Below are 17647 nucleotides of genomic sequence, written 5' to 3'. Positions count from 1 at the left end.
CTTTTGTTGTCAAGATTTTTTTTTTTTTTTTCAAAATGGGTTTAATTGCTCGTTTCCTAGCGTGTAGCAGATGGATTCAGGACCAGTAGGTATAGTGTGCTCCTGATAGCAGTTGGAGACGGAGTCAGATTTCAATCTGACAGCGCCAGTACATATACCTGTGCAGGAAGCTCTGCTCTTCAGTATTTTCCATCTCCATAGCAGTTCAGGACTCTATACACGCTTGCTCAGCATTAGAGTATTCCAAACAAAGAAGAAATCTTACCTCTCCAGATGAGCCCCAATCTCTCCTGCGGTGATACCAAAGGGTCCCTCCCCCAGTTGAGATTTCCTGAGGTGATTTCCGAGATCCCTCAGAGGTAGGCCTCTGTCCGGCAGCCGGTTTCCGGTGTGGATTTAGCCCCCTGCAACGGGAGCGGCTGAGAGGCAGTGGGTGCAATACCGAGCGCGGTGGTGAAGGTACTTCCCTCTCCCCTCGCAGCCTGAGACCGCCCAGTACGAAACCGGGAAATGGCGAGACAAGGTAAGGTAGAAAACTTCTCTCTAAGTCTCCGAGGCTCGGATAGCTGCACAGATTGCCTGTCAGCATCTATACCATCGGGTTGATCAGCCCAGGCCGGGCTAGACCCCGATCGGATAAGAGGGTCCTTCCACGTGGAGACCCTCTGAGGTGGTCGCCATCTTGCTCGCATGGTCGCCAATGCCATTTCGCCGCCCTGTCCGCCTAACTGAACCGTGCACACAGATGAGCCGGGCGCACAAATTACTTGTGCGCCCAGCGGCACGCGCATAGGTGCCGAGCGCACAGCGGTGTGTGCATCTCAGTGAGTGCACATCTTGGGCACACCCGGAGCGCATAGCTAAGCCTCCCGGCGCGCACATTAACCGCACATACCAGGGTTTCGACAACCTATGCGCACAAAACCGTGGCACCACCGGCCAAGAAAAACAAGACACAAGCCCTCTGCCCAGCCTGCCACATAAGAGCAGCGCAGCACGAGGAGGCCACAGCTCTGTGTCTACAGTGCGAGGAGGCCCTGGGAGAACCTGGACAAGGCCCTCCCCACCCAGAACAGGAATCCGGATCCACCGATAGTAACTTGGACCTCTCTATCCCCAGCACGACCCTCCCCCAAATGGGGTCCCTGGGGAACGCAGCGGCCTTTAACCTAGACCCAGGATCCTTCTCCTGGGTAGAATTCTTTAAGGGTCTATACACTTTTGTCCACATGCAGCCGCCACCGATGGCACAGACACATCCGCCACTAGAGGACCCTTGCCTTCCAGGGCCCTCTAGGCCTTCCAGTGACGTGTTCCCCCAGTCAAAAGCCTCACTATAGGGTACACGGACACCTCGGACGAGGATCAAGACGGGAAATACCTCCAGGAACGGAACCTTACCAAACCATGAGGCACTTCTTCTCCAAAGATAAGATACCAGATCTAGTGGCTCTTATCTTGAAGGAGCTCGCCATTCCAGGCACAAGTGCCACAGAGGAACCAAAGACAAACCCTCTCCTAGAAGGGCTCCGTCAGGCCGCCCGCCACTTCCCCTTGCTGCAAGCCATACAACAGCTGATCAACTTGGAATGGGAGGCCCCGGAGGCCAGTTTTAAAGGGGGGCAGGCCCTGGAAGCCCTATAGCCACTGGAATCCTCAGCCAAAGATCTACTACCCTGTTTCCCCGAAAATAAGACAGTGTCTTATGTTAATTTTTGCTACCAAAGATGCACTAGGCCTTATTTTCAGGGGATGTCTAATAGAGCTACTGGCCTCCCCTGCGTCAGCCATGTCCCACCAGTGTGCTGTCAGAGAGAGGTAAGAGTGTGCAGCATTCATGGTAGTCAGCTTGGGCTGACGCTGCTGCTTTTGAACCTCTGCACACTGCTTGGAAGGGGTCCCCCGACTGGTACTGCCACCATCCCCAGATGTCAGTAATCTTGCTGCCACTGTCACTGCTGCCACATGGCTATTGGGGAGGCGCCGATTGCTGCTACTGACACTGAAGCCCATTCTGCTGCCTCCTCTGTGCAGGCCCCTTGGGCTTCCACTTTCTCCATGCTGATATCGTACATTGTGAGATCCGCATAGAGAGAGTGCTATTCTTGCACATTCCCAAAGATTACATGTGCCAAACACTAAAAAGTAATTTATTTTTTTTTTACCTTTGCTGGCTGATGTTAGTTTTCTAATCGGTTGGTCACAGGCTTTTTTTTTTCCACCTTCCCTTTCTTATTTTTTTTGCCAATTCCTTTTATATTGTCCTTTTTTCTTCCGTATTTCTTTTCTCTCCGTCTTCTTCCCTCAAACACAGTCAGGTTCTCATTCTCACATGCTTTTCTCTCTCTCTCTCACTCACTCGCGCACACACACACACACACACAGGCTCTCACTGTCACATGCTGTCTCTCATACAATCATTCATACACACAGTCTCTCACTGGCACATGCTGTCTAACTCTCACACACCTAGGCTCTCTCTCACTCCCACATGCTGTCTTGCTCAAGCATAGGCTCTCACCGTCACACGCTGTCTCTCTCACACACAGAGGCTCTCACATGCTGCCTCTGCAAACATTCAGATCCTCACTCCCACACACAATCTCTCAACTCATTTCATACACCACGCACACACCCTCTACAGACCCTCAGCCTCTCTCTCACCTCTGGGCCTCCTCTTTGCGGGTCGCCGCAGGATGGGCTCTGCAGCGGCCCTGAACTTCTCGGGCCGCGGCAGCCCTGCTACCGGGCCTCTTCCTCTCTCGGCCCTGCTACCGGGTCTCTTCCTCTTCTTGGGCCGCTCAGTGGCTGCATGAGCCTCCTTGCGCCCAGGGGCATTGCTCCCCTCGGGATACCACTGCTCGTGTCTGCCCCTAATACCTTGGAAACTTTATTAAAAATAAATAAATAAAAAATGACGTCACAGGATTGACCGGCCCACCGGGGGGAGGTCTTATATTTAGGAATTCGGCAAAATCTCTACTAGGTCTTATTTTTGGGGGATGTCTTATTTTTGGGGAAACACAGTAGTGTTCCCTAAAGTGGATGCCATGGTTTGCGCGGTCACAAAGTGCACTACCATTCCAGTTGAGGGAGGAGCGGCACTCAAGGATGCCCAGGACAGACGTCTGGAATCCATCCTTAAACTCATTTGACGTATTAGCTATGTCACTACAGATTGCTGCCTGCTGTGCCGTGGTAACACGCGCCTGCTTATCCATGACCAGGAATGCCACCACGCCTGGTGAAGCACTAGAACTAGCGGTATCCTTCCTCATGGATGCGACCTCTGATCTGGAACACACTTCAGCCAGGGGCGTCTCATCTGTAGTGGTAGCCAGAAGACAACTTTGACTCCGAAGTTGGTCAGCTGATGCAACTTCCCAAGAAGAAACTCACGAGAATTCCCTTTAAAGGAGCCCTCCTGTTCGGAAGCGAACTGGAGAAGTTAACCGACAAATGGGGCAAATCTCCAGTACTTCGGCTACCAGAGGTCAAGAACAAAAGAAGCCAACGCCCCTCTCCCCGATTACCTAGGGGCAGAGGATCACAGCGCTTCAGACCCTATAAGAGAACATACCAAGCCCCTCGCCCTGCAGGCAGGGGCCAGTCCTTTTGGAACAAACACAACAAGAGGGGAGCTGGCTCCGGCACAGGCCCCAAGCCGCACCCCACAATAAGAATCAGCCGACCCATCTTCAAGAATAAGCCATAGGAGGCAGGCTTGCCCTATTCTACCAAAGATGGGTCGAGATGCAGACAAATGGGTCCTAACCATCATTCGAGAGGGATAGTACCTGGACTTCCACAACATCCCTCCGGACAAGTTCGTAAAATCTCCTTGCCACGCACCCTCCAAGCGGACGGCAGTGGAAACCACACTGGCCAAATTGCTCATCCTAAAGGCCATAACACCGATGCTCACGGAACAACAAAATACTGGGCACTATTCCATCTATTTTCTCGTCCCCAAGAAAGAGGGAACGTTCCGGCCCATCCTGGACCTCAAGTCGGTCAACCGCTACCTGAGGGTGCCACATTTCTGCATGGAAACCCTGCACTCGGTCATAAGGGCAATTCAGCCGGGAGAATTCCTTACATCCCTGGACTTGTCAGAAGCCTACTTGCACATTTCAGTCCACCACGAGCATCAGCGATTCCTACGCTTCACGATCCTGGACCAGTTCCGGGCGCTACCCTTCGGGCTAGCCACAGCCCCCCGCACATTCACCAAAATCATGGTGGTAGTGGCGGCGACACTGAAGAAGGAATCCTCGTACACCCATATCTGGACGATTGGCTGATCAGGGCAAAATCTCCAGACAAAAGTCACCAGGCGACCACCAGAATCAAGACTCTACTGGAGAGCCTCGGGTGGGTCGCCAACAGAAACAAGAGTTGTCTGCAGCCCTCCCAATCTCTAGAATACCTAGGAATCTGTTTCGACACCAAGCAAGACAAGGTCGTTCTTCCCCCTACAAGGAAAAGAAAACTGATGAACCAATTGCGAAACCTGCTAGGAGGTCCCTGCCCCAAAGTATGGGACTACCTCAAAGTCCTCTGCCTCATGACATCAACCCTGGAAGTACTCCCGTGGGCAAGAGCCCACATGCGACCGCTGCAGCGCTCTCTACTGTCACGATGGAACCCGATGTCTCAGGACTACTCCGTTTGCCTCCAGCTCCCGGAGGAAGTGCGGAACCAGCTAGAATGGTGGCTACAAGAAGACCATCTAAGCAAGGGAGTAAGGCTATTTCCACCAACCTGGGTCTTGCTCACCACGGATGTGAGCCTATGAGCGTGGGGAGCCCACTGCCAGGAACTGACAGCTTAGGGGCAATGGAACAAGGAAGAGTTGGGATGGAACATCAACTGACTGGAAGCCCGGGCGGTCAGATTAGCCTGCCTACGGTTCTGTCACAGACTCCAGTGCAAATCTGTCATGTCGGACAACGCCACAACAGTTGCCTCCCAATCCACTAAATGTCCTCCCCCACCTGCTCTATGTAACCATGTTGTACCCCCTACTGTTCGAAGTAAACATTTTATACCCTTCCTGTTCGATGTAAACATTTTAACTATGCAACCCGCTCCTTATATCCATTTTATACCCATTGTATACCTTTCATGTCCCACATAACCACCTATACCCTTCCTGCGCTATGCGCCATTTTCTTAACCCCTGAAAGCACATAGTTAACTTTGCTAATGTGCCTACTGGAACCTGCACAGAAAGACTCTACTAACATCTCTCTTAACTTATGTTTCTTCATGTTTTAACAATTGGATTTTGTAAACCATTGTGATGGCGAAACCGAACAATGGTATATAAAAATCGTCAAATATATACATCAACTGCCAGGGGAGAACCAGAAGCCAACAGGTGTCCCTGGAAATAGATTCCCTAATGGCGTGGGCGGAAGCAAACCTACAAGGGATCTCAGCCGCCCACATCGCGGGAAAAGACGTCATTGCAGACTACCTCAGCAGAGAAAGTCTAGACCCAGGGGAATGGAATCTGTCAACCACAGCCTTTCAGTTGATAGTAAACCACTGGGGAACCCCAGCCATGGATCTCCTGGCAACCCGGTCCAACGCCCAAGTTCCCAACTTCTTCAGTCGCAGACGAGAACCACAATCCCAAGGGATCGATGCCCTTGTCCAGAACTGGCCACAGGAAGACCTGTTATACGCCTTCCCCCCCCCGTGGCCACTACTGGGCGGTATCATCTGCAAGATAGAGCACCACAGGGGACTAGTACTTCTAGTGGCCCCCGGACCATTGAGAGGACACGCCTGAAGAAGAGCGGATACTCGAGGGCAGTGATTGACATCTTGCTCCGAGCACGCAAGTTCTCCACACCGCTAACCTACATACGAATATGGAGAATATTCGAAGCCTGGTGCGAAGACCACGACATCATTCCGCGGACAGCCAAAATTCCCATGATCCTGGAATTTCTGCAGGACGGCTTACAGAAGGGGTTGTCTCTCAACTCCATCAAGGTTCAAGTGGCCGTGTTGGCATGCTTCGGAACCAAAGTGGAAGGCATTAGCCATTCGTCTCGTGCTTCCTGAGAGGGGTCAAGCAGATCCGTCCACCCTTAAGGTGGCTGGTACCCCTATGGAACCTCAATCTAGTACTAGACTTCCTAGCGGGAACCTCCTTCACACCTATCCGTGGTCTCTGTCTATGACTACTAACCTTGAAGACCGCATTCCTAGTGGCAATATGTTTGGCCCGTCACATTTCCGAACTTCAAGCTCTATTCTTTCGAGAACCCTTTCTCAGTTCACACCGGGATCCATACGGCTATGCACTGTCCCCTCCTTCCTTCCAAAGGTGGCTTCTCACTTCCATCTAAACCAAACCATCTCGCTATCATCTCCAGACGAGCACAAGGGCTCAGAAGAATCTCGCCGTCTTCGCCACCTTAACTTCGGCAGACTCCTAGTCCGATACCTGGCAAGGTCGGAACCTGTACGAAAGACTGACCACCTATTCGTCCTTCACAGTGGGAAGAAACAAGAAGCAGCAGCCTCGCGGGCAACCATAGCCCACTGTATTAAAGAAGTAATCAAGGCAGCCTACATAGAGGCAGGCAGGGAAGCCTCCACCGCTACAAGTCAAGGCCCATTTCACTAGAGCCCAGGCAGTGTCTTGGGCAGAAACAAAGATGCTGTCACCCACCGAGATCTGTCAGGCGGCGACATGGTCCTCCATTCATACCTTTGCCAGGTTCTACCACCTGGATGTTCAAGCTCGGGAGGACACAGCATTCGCAAGGGCAGTACTAAGTGGGCCACAGGCAGCCTCCCACCCGGTTCGGGAGTAGCTTTTGTACATCCCATTGGTCCTGAATCCATCTGCAATATGCTAGGAAATGGAGAAATTACTTACCTGATAATTTCGTTTTCCTTAGTGTAGACAGATGGATTCAGTATCCCGCCCATGGCTGCCACTATGCACGAAAACTACGGGTGTCAATTCACGAGAGCAAGACACACAGGTAAGCCACGTGTCCCTTCAGCTAGGACACCCATAGTTACAGGATGTCGGCGTTTCTCGGTTGAGGGCACTGGCGGTCTTCATCTATAGTCCACGGCAACCAGTTCAAGTTGGTCACGTTTCTCAAGTTGGTCAAATTATCCAGACATACATATATCCACAATTGCTTTGTGAGGAAAATACTGAAGAGCAGAGCTTCCTGCACAGGTATATGTACTGGTGCTGACGTCAGATTGAAATCTGACTCGGTCTCCAACTGCTATCAGGAGCACACTATAACCATTGGTCCTGAATCCATCTGTCTACACTAAGGAAAACGAAATTATCAGGTAAGTAATTTCTCCATTTTAGTTCAGGGGGGTAAGAAGTCTTCGCCTAGTGATAAATTTGTAATAGTGGCAATTGTTGGAGCAATGGTTTGCACCATCTGTTTTAACGTTGATATTGGAATCACGTCCATAGGGTGTTGTGCAGGATTTAATTTCTGAATCAGGTTGGACACTTCTTCTATTGAAGTTTCATCAAATTCAGACCAGTTTAGTAGGTCTTGTTTATTCAGTTTAACTTCTTGGATGGGCGTTTTGTCAAAACTGGAGGTGATCAGATTTATTTTATCTTTAAAGTATAGCGCTAAATCCTAGCTAAGATTATGGTTAGTATCTGCCTCAGATTGGTTTGGGTCGGTGATTAATTTGTTCACTATTTCAAATAATGCTCTTGGATTTCCTGCGAATCTTTCTATTTTTTTACTGTAGTAATCTTTCTTTGTATTATTAAATTCTTGTATTGAGCTAATAATATCTGATAATTTGTGAGAGTTAAGGTGCATTTTTTTTCCTCCATGCTCGCTCTTTGGCCCTAAGTTTTTGTTTCATTTCTTTAATGTTATAATACCATAGATTTGCTTTTTTTTTTTTTTTTTCGTTTTAATGTGTTTTCTTTTTAATGTGTTGGAATCATTTGCTATTTGATTTATGGTGGATGACCATGAGTGTGTTGCATTTGTCATGTTTGAAATATCTAACGTGGCTAATTTTTGTTCTAGTAGTACTTGAATTGTGTCAATATTAAAGAGAGGTCGAAACTCGAAAAAAGAATTAGTGGTAGGTTGCTGAACCTTGTTTTTATTGAAGACTGTATTTGCTTTGATTAGGAAATGGTTAGACCATGGAACCGGTGTGTATTTTGTTTGTATTTCTTTCACTAAATTGAAGTTGGTGAAAATTACGTCCAGTGAGTGGCCTGCTTTGTGTGAGGGTTTCGTAGATTCTGTTTTATATCCTAGGGCAGGTAATGCTTCTGTTAACGTTTGACAAGTTAGAGATGATGGCTGAGTGTCAAAATGTAGATTAAAATCTCCAAGGATTATGGAGGGTTTTCTTGGTTCTAGGTTGTTTGTAAAGATCTCAATGATCGGAGATAGTGCTCTTAAGAGTCTGGGAGGGCAGTACACTAAACAAATTTGTAAGTATTAAGAAGCAAATATGGCAATTTCATAATTTTGATTTATTTGGTACGAGACCACTTTCATTTTAAGGGTTTTTTTTTAATGATTAGCATAAGGCCACCTCCTCTACGCTGGGGCATTGGCATGGAAAATGTTATAGATATTATCTATTTGATTTACAATGACTTTGTCACTAGGTTTTGGCCATGTCTCGGTAATGGCTAAAACGTCCAGTTTATTTTCTGTCAAAATGTCTGAAATAAGCACAGTTTTTTTTTAGTTAAAGATTGAATATTCACTAGGAAAAAAAGAAAGAGAGAGTTTGTGATGAAATCTTTTTGCGGAATTATTACTACATTTCTGTTTGGTGGTCCATTAAACGTAGTCTTGTGATTTTTTACCTTGGTTGATTTATAGTAGTCCAGGTTGTAAATTCCATTATACATGTTTACTGGGATGCAGTGTTCGCTCGTAGTCGTCATTGTGCTTTTTCGTCAGTGAGTGGTTTCGGATTACATGAAGGGTGCATCAAGGGGCAGGCTCCTTGAACACGCTCCTTTGGCGCGCGACGCCAAACGTCCTGGCGAAGCTTATGTCCCTCCCGACGCCCTTAGATGACGTCAGTGGGCAGGCGGGTTCCGCAGGTCAGGAGGGGAACAGCTTTGCTGCTTGATCCGGGGCGCTGGGCAGGCAGCAGCACGGTAACGCAGTGAAGCATCAGGTAAAGCCTCCGGTCTCTAGGAGGCAGAGAATAAGCAGTGGATCTCTGCAACTCTCCCTTAATAATTGTTAATGGACTTTTTCTCCAGGAACTTGTCCAAACCTTTTTTTTAAATGCAGTTATAGTTTTTACCACATCCTCTGGCTACGAATTCCAGAGCTTAATTATATATTGAGTAAAAAATACATATATATTTTCTCATATTAGTTTTAAATATATTACCCAGTAACTTCATTGTGCATACCCTGGTCTTTGTACTTTTTTCAAAAGAGTAAATAACTGATTAACATTTACTTGTTCCATTCCACTTATTTTATAGACCTCTATCATATCTTCCCTTAGCTGTATCTTGTCCAAGCTAGAGTCCTAACCTCTCTTTAGCTTTTCTTCATAGGGGAATTGTTCCATCCCCTTTATCATCTTGGTTGCTCTTCTCTGTACCTTTTCTAATTCTGCTCTCTTTCTTGAGATGTGACCAGAACTGAGCACAGTAATTCCCTTTCTTGGTTTACCCACATGATCACAGTTTTTATGCAGGAGTACATGCGTGATTATTTACTTTTTGTGGAGATACAAGTATGGCCTGAAATTGAGCCCTGTGTAATATGGAAACGATTATTTCAGCATTCAGAAGCTGGACTGACTGCTGACCAATCCTTTTTTTGCAGTAAGTTGTTTGCTGTATGGTATACTGCTGCAGAACAGGATAGTTTGAAAGAAGAGTAGAAACATTTGACCTCATCCTTTGGGTAATTTTGCCTTTTTCCTTCTGCATTTCCCTTTCATTTTTGATTTTTCAAAGATTTAAAGTACACTGTTCCTGAAACAAAATCATCTCTTTCAGCCTTGTCACCCTTGTAACTGCTGTGCAGTGCATTTAGACTGTGGTTAACTTGAAATGCGCGTTTAATCTTTCTTCTCTGAGAGGGATGTCAGACTCTGCAAGGTCTGCCCTCATGCCATCACAGGATGAGTAGTTTAACCTCTGGTTTGCTAGTAGACTGAATTACTGTGTCGTGAAATTGTTTGTCTAAAAAGTGTGTCACCAACATGAAAATTTTGGAAAGCTCTGAGTTAGGGGTTAAGGTTTTACATCAAGGTCATAAATACATAGAAATGACGGCAGAAAAGGACCAAAAGGCCCATCCAGTCTGCCCAGCAAGCTTATGGTAGTATCTGCCGCGACATAAACCCCTGTACTTATCAGTTTCCCAGACCATAAAAAGTCAGGGCCCTTGTTGCTTGCTGTTTGGCTCCAATTCCCCGATACTTCGTGCTGTTGAAGCAGAGATCATACCCCTGGTAGCTGCATCAAAAGTATCAGGCTTATTGGTTAATTGTAGTAACAGCTGCATCAGCAAGTTATCCCCATGCTTATTTGTTCTCCCAGACTGTACAATTCAGTGTCCTTGTTGGTTGCTGTCTGAATCTAATTCCCCTTTTCCTCTTTTCCCCCTGCTGTTGGAGCAGAGAGCAATGACTGAGTTGCACTAACAGTTTGAAGGCTTATTGGTTAAGGGTAGTAACCACCTCACCAGCAAGTTACCCCCAAGCACTCTTTTCTTCATTCCCATCCTCTAGCCTTTAGGGATCCACAGTGTTTATCCCATGCCTCTTTGAAATCTTTTACTGTTTCTGTCTTCACCACTTCCTCTGGAAAATTGGAATATGGTGGAGCAAGAGTGGAGAGCATAAAAATATAGGTCTGCTTTCAGTTCCTGTTTGAAGGTGAGAATGCAGAGAGTAGGGGGTTGGGAGGAAAGAGTGCTTTTTTTAAATTTTTATTCTGGTTGCTCTTGGAACCAATAAATAAGAAAATTGCAGAGCAATTTGAGCATTTTTCTTTTCCTTTTTTTAATCAGTTTTGGACTAGATCCATGGGAAAATCTTTTTTTTTTCTAGCTTTTATGTAGATATGTATACAGACAGACAAAGCAAATAGGCAATTTATAAACGCTAAAAACTGTGTATGGGTCTTGGCATTTTGCATAACCTTTCAACCTTTTTTTTGCAGCCAGAGTTATTGTGTACCCTGTTGCTGTCAGCAAGATGCATTGATGACTTTAACCAAATACTGAGATCAAGAGGTGTCACCTAAATTGGGTTTTAACTTAGCCTGTCTTTTGGTGGTACAAAACGAATGCACCTAGACTGCCTACCATAAAACCAAATCCAAACTCTGTGAGACTTTACATGACATGGGGGTCGGATGGAGCATCACACCGCCTCTGATTGTATGCTTTGTTATTTTTAAATCTGGAACTAGCACTGGGCTTCTAAATAAGCTAGCCTTTTAAAACCACAAATTGGCCATCCATTTTTTTATTCAGTTCATTCCAGAAATATTAGAACTTTTGTGGTATTGGAATTCTTCCAACATAGCCGATTCAAAACATTAGCAAGGTTAAAATACTTGCCACAGGTATATAACTGTAGCCTTGTGCTCTCTCCGAAGGAGAATTGTTTGGTTTGGGGGTGTTTTGGTTTGATTCAGACTTCAAACACCGCTTGCCTCACCGCTCCCTTAAACCTTAGATCAGAGGTTCCCACACCTGTCCTGGAGGCTCCCCAGCCAGTCAGGGTTTCAGGATATCCACAATGAACATGCAGGCGATAAATCTGCAGGCACTGCCTCCATAGCATGCAAACTTTCTATCGCCTGCATGTTCATTGAGGATATCCTGAAACCCCGACTTGTTGGGGGCCTCCAGGACAGGTTTGGGAACCACCACCTTAGATTTTTACCTGGCAGTGCTCAAACTCCTGCAGGGCCTTTCAGAATAGGTCATGCCCCCACCAAAGCTCCTTAATAGACTTTGTAGGGAGGTCAGAGGGCAGCCAGGTGCAAATCCTGAGATATCTCTCTGAATGACTTTCTCCTTTTTGAGATGTGCAGTACTGTTCTATTGCCCTGAGCCATAGGGGAGCATTTCATCAGAACTCTCTGACTCATTTGCTTTCACATGCCGCCGGAATGTGGACTTGGAACAATCTTTTTTTTTTTTTTTTTAATAGACTTTGCTACTTAGAAATTTAAAAAAAAAAAAAAAAAAATTAGAGTAATGCAGTTGACCTTTTTCCATTCTTTCTTCTTTTTTAGTATGCCTCAACAGGATGCTCCCTGACACTCCACCACACAGAAAAGCCAGACCATGAAGATATTTGCGAATACCGTCCCTACTCCTGTCCTTGTCCCGGCGCATCATGTAAATGGCAAGGCTCCTTGGAAACAGTCATGTCCCATCTAATGCATGCCCATAAGAGCATTACCACCCTCCAAGGAGAGGACATTGTCTTTCTTGCCACGGACATTAACCTGCCGGGAGCCGTTGACTGGGTCATGATGCAGTCATGCTTTGGTCACCATTTCATGCTAGTGTTGGAGAAACAAGAGAAGTATGAGGGCCACCAGCAGTTTTTTGCTATTGTACTCCTCATAGGCACACGCAAGCAAGCAGAGAACTTTGCATACAGACTCGAACTCAATGGGAACCGTCGAAGGCTGACGTGGGAGGCGACTCCCCGCTCCATTCATGATGGGGTGTCCGTAGCAATTATGAACAGTGATTGTTTAGTTTTCGATGCAGCTATAGCACATCTTTTTGCAGATAATGGAAATCTTGGAATCAATGTGACTATTTCTACATGTTGTCCGTGATAGAATGGTGTTTTTTTGTAACATATGGTTGTCAGATACAGTACTTTACATTACATTTATTTTATGGTATTCATGTATGGCTTCACATAATGTATGTTTGGTTTCTAAGTCATAAAAAGCTAGACGGTGTAAGATGAATTAGTGTGAGTTCAGACAGTGAGGAAGTTATTTGGGGAGGTCATCTGTGAATATTCTGTTTACAATTAAAGGGAACTCTTATGCTTAAAACTCTGGTCAGTTTTTGCCCAGCCAGTTGAAAATACCCGCTTTGGTTCATCCACAGCCACTGAATGATTTGTAAACTATTTCTGTGCCAGGTGTAACGAGTGGTCTGTGTACTCTTAAAGCCATTCCTTTTGCACAATGGAGAGGAATTTGTGGCATCACAGCTAACAAAATGTAAGAAAATCCTTGTTTCCAGCAGCAGTAGTGGCGTTACTTCCAGTTGGGTTTAAATGGCATTCAGTTAGAGGGGTGATTTTGACGCTGCCTTAAATTTTGAGCCTCAAGTTTCTGTTTAAGCACAGGGTTTCCATTTGGCATATGAGTTTTATATGGAACTTAGGAGTCACTTTCTAAAATTTAGACACAATTGAAACCAATTGACAAAAAAGAAAAATACTTCATGGCTGTGCTCTTAAGAAAAGGCTGTTCTAGATCCAGTCTGAGACTCACTTTGGAGAGCAGAGGAGGCAGGTATAGATGCACTCTTGTAGCTAGAATTTGATCACATGTGCATCGGTCGTTTACGCATGGCTTCCTTCCAGAACATACTTGATTATTGTTAATGTAAAAAACTTGATTAGATTTGTATAGTGAGAAAGCTTTATGGTAATTGTCACGTCATCCATATTTAAAAATTGCCATATCTACTTTAGTTTTTTAATAAACATTTTACAAAAATGACACTGATATCCTTTTATTGATCAGTCTTTAAATGTTAGTTAAACTGAAGCTGCTTGAACAAGATATCTGTGACCTTCAAAATAGTTTTACGCTGGTGCCGAACATTACCTACAAGTGCATTCACTCTGCAGTCCCTTATTAGCTTTCTTACAACTCCCTGCTTGCGAAATTCATTAATTGGGTAAGTCGTTCTTTCCTGTATCATTCTCCTTTATGGCCAGCTCTTGACTTCACACTTTCCACCTTGCTTCATCATATGCCTGGAATATTCCTAGTTGGTACCTCATGCAACCTCTCTAGCCTGTTCAAATCCAGCCTAAAATCCATCTTTTTGAGGCTACCGTTATCCTAGTTTTCCTGATTAAAACCTTGTTAGTTTTAATCTTATATTTTACATTTACATTTATTAAATTAGTTACCTAACAGTACAGTAAAGGCCTAGGCAACATACAAAAACTATTCATAAAATTCAAATGAAATACTTAGACAATCACATAAATCAGGAATGTTAATCATTTTTCTACAACAAATTAATTTCCCAGTATCTCTTATTTTGCCTGTATGTTTGTCCTAACTGGACTGTAAACTCTACAGAAAAGGGACGGTCTTTTATGTGTATCTGTTAAGAGCTGTGTACATCTAATGGTGCTATTGAAATGATGATTAGCAGTAGTAAATGCTGTATTGTGCTAAGACTAGGATGTCTTTGCCTGAGAATGTACTGGGTTGCAGTATTACCCTTAGCAATGGTAAACAGTTTTTGGTGGCTTTAGTCTATCCATCCAAGTCAACCTCGCCTTGTCACACTAATATTCCAGTCAGTAATGTGTGCCAGTCTGCCACAAGATCTGTTTATTTTTCTTTTTGTTTTTGGAGTTGTGTGTGATGTGTATGTTTGAAGTTTGAGCTCACTGTTGGATCTTTAAAAATTTCTAGGTCATAATTGGTAGAATAGAGCATTTCCTAGCGTGTAGCAGATGGACTCAGGACCAATGGGTATAGTGTACTCCTGATAGTTGGAGAGGGATCAGATTTCAATCTGACGTCAGCCCTAGTACATATACCCCTGCAAGAAGTGCAGCTCTTCAGTATTTTCTGTCTCCATAGCAGTTAGGGACTCTATGCACGCTAGCACAGCGTTAGAATAATTTTACCAAAGTAAACCAAATTAAGAAGAAATCTTACCTCTACAGACGAGCCCCGCTCTCCTGCGGTGACACCCGTTGGGTCCCTCCCCCAGTTGAAATTTCCCGAGGTGATTTCAGTGATCCCTCGGAGGTAAGCCTCGGTCCGGCGGCCGACCCTCGGCAGGGACCTAGCCCCCAACATCGGGTGAGGCTGAGAGGCAGCGGATGCAACCTCGAGCGTGGCGGTGCAGGTATTTCCCTCTTCCCCCACAGCCGGAGACCGCCCGGAACGAAACCGGGAAGCACCTAGACAAGGTAAGGTAGAAATCTATTTAAAAGTCTCCGGTTTCCGAAGCTTGAGGAGACGCATAGGTCGCCAGCTGGGACCAGTGCCACCGGGTTGATCTGCCCTAGCAGGGCTAGATCCCGGTCAGATCCGAGGGCCCTCCAAGGTGGTCGCCATTTTGGCTCTGTTCGCTGCCCTGTCTGCCTTTTCGATCCGTGCGCACAAGCAACACGCTTAGCCGTGCGCTTACGGTGTCGGGCGCATAATTTCAACCCGTGCGCACATCTCCCTGCATGCCGCAACTTCGCACACCAGAACACACAACTGTATTGTACGCACACAAGCCATGGCACCACCGGAAAATAAACTCAAAGCTCAGGGCCTTTGCCCAGCATGCCACATTAGGGCTGCACAGCATGAGAAGGCCACGGCCCTGTGTATACAGTGCGAAGAGGCCCTAAAGGACCCAACTTTGAATACTGTGTACAATTCTGGTCGCTGAATCTCAAAAAAGATATAATTGCGATGGAGAAGGTACAGAGAAGGGCTACCAAAATAAGGGGAATGGAACAGCTCCCCTATGAGGAAAGACTAAAGAGGTTAGGACTTTACAGCTTGGAGAAGACTGCTGTGGGGGGATATGATAGAGGTGTTTAAAATCATGAGAGGTCTAGAACAGGTAGATGTGAATTGGTTATTTACTCTTTCGGATAATAGACTAGGGGGCACGCCATGAAGTTAGCGTATGGCACATTTAAAACTAATCGGAGAAAGTTCTGTTTTACTCAACGCACAATTAAACTTTGGAATTTGTTGCCGGAGGATGTGGTTAGTGCAGTTAGTATAGCTGTGTTTAAAAAAGGATTGCATAAGTTCTTGGAGGAGAAGTCCATTACCTGCTATTAATTAAGTTGACTTAGAAAATAGCCACTGCTATTACTAGCAATGGTAACATGGAATAGACTTAGTTTTTGGGTACTTGCCAGGTTCTTATGGCCTGTATTGGCCACTGTTGGAAACAGGATGCTGGGCTTGATGGACCCTTGGTCTGACCCAGTATTGCATGTTCTTATGTTCTTAATTTCTTAACTCATGGCCCTCCCCAGCCGGTACCGGACCCCAGCCTCTTGAGCAGTACGCCGGACCTAGCATTACACCGCGCCCTCTAGTCTAGACACCCAGCATCTATCTCCTGGGTGGAAGTCTTCAAAGGTCTGCATACCTTCGTCCACATGCAACCGGGGCCTCCTATAATGTGGCCTCAGGCTCCACCAGAGGACCTCAACATGCCGGGACCCTCTATGCCCAGGGAAGTGATCCCACCGCCCAGAAGCCCCACCTTTGGGGACACGGACATCTCAGATGAGGAGTTGGAACCCTTGGAGAAAGGGGAACTCCCAGGGACAGAACCCCATCAAACCATGAGACACTTCTTCACCAAGGACTAGCTTCCAGACCTGGTCACACATAGCTTAAAAGAGCTTGCCATCCCGGGCACAAGTGCCTCAGGGGAACCTAAGACAAACTCACTATTGGAGGGACTCCGTCAGACCTCCCGCCATTTCCCACTATTAGCCGTCCAGCAACTAATTGACCTGGAATGGGATGCCCAAGAAACCATGTTCAAAGGGGGCTGGGCTCTGGCAGCTATGTACCCTCTGGACCCAGCCGCCAAAGATCTCCTGGCCTGTCCGAAGGTAGATGCCATGGTCTGCGCGGTCGCAAAGCGCACTACTATCCTGGTGGAGGGAGGAGCAGCACTCAAGGATGCTCAAGACAGACGTCTGGAATCTATCCTCACAGTCCTTTGACGTCTCCGCTATGTCTTTACAGATCGCGGCCTGCTGTGCCGTGGTGACGCGCCTGCTTAGCACAGACCAGGAACAACACTCCTGGGGAAGCCCTGGAACCAGCTGTATCATTCTTCGCGAATGCCGCTTCTGACCTGGTATGCACAGCAGCTAGAGGAGTGTCATCCGCCGTGACAGCCAGAAGACAAATCTGGCTCCGAAACTGGTCAGCCGATGCATCCTCCAAAATGAGACTCACAAGGATGCCTTTCAAGGGAACACTCCTGTTCGGAAGCGAACTAGAGAAACTAGCCAACAAATGGGGGCAAGTCCCCACTGCCACGGCTACCGGAGGACAGGAATAAGAGAAACCAGCGATCCTTCCCCCGGACTTCCAGGGGCAGAGGATCACAGCGCTTCAACCCATATAGAAGCTCATATCAAACGGCCCGCACTGCAGGCCAGAGCCAGTCCTTTCGGAACAAGCACAACAAAAGGGGAGCCAGCTCGGGCCCAGGCCCCAGCCGCACCCCACAGTGAAAATCAGCCGACCCATCCACAGGGAGGATATTGCAGCAATGAAGACACATCAGGCAGGATTCATGGCAGGCAGGAAAAGGGCTGACCACTCCTGTGGGTCCCCTTTTTATTGTACATACACCCATAGCATACAATGTGTCATCACATCATTGGCTCCTCTCCC

At 46.6% G+C, this 17647-nt stretch overlaps 1 protein-coding gene across 1 annotated transcript in view; it reads left to right on the top strand.

The window, feature by feature from the left end:
- The window catches only part of SIAH2 (siah E3 ubiquitin protein ligase 2), a 55858-nt gene extending 42115 nt beyond the window's left edge, over nt 1-13743 (top strand). Inside the window, exon 2 of the mRNA XM_029616468.1 lies at nt 12278-13743. Within this exon, the coding sequence (XP_029472328.1) occupies nt 12278-12835 (558 nt within the window). The 3' untranslated portion in view covers nt 12836-13743. The remainder of the gene's footprint in view (nt 1-12277) is intronic.
- Nucleotides 13744-17647: the final 3904 nt, after the last annotated feature.

Source organism: Rhinatrema bivittatum, chromosome 9 (genome assembly GCF_901001135.1).
Source record: "Rhinatrema bivittatum chromosome 9, aRhiBiv1.1, whole genome shotgun sequence".
Taxonomy (NCBI): Eukaryota; Metazoa; Chordata; class Amphibia; order Gymnophiona; family Rhinatrematidae; genus Rhinatrema; species Rhinatrema bivittatum.
This window is presented reverse-complemented; position numbering and strand designations above follow the sequence as displayed.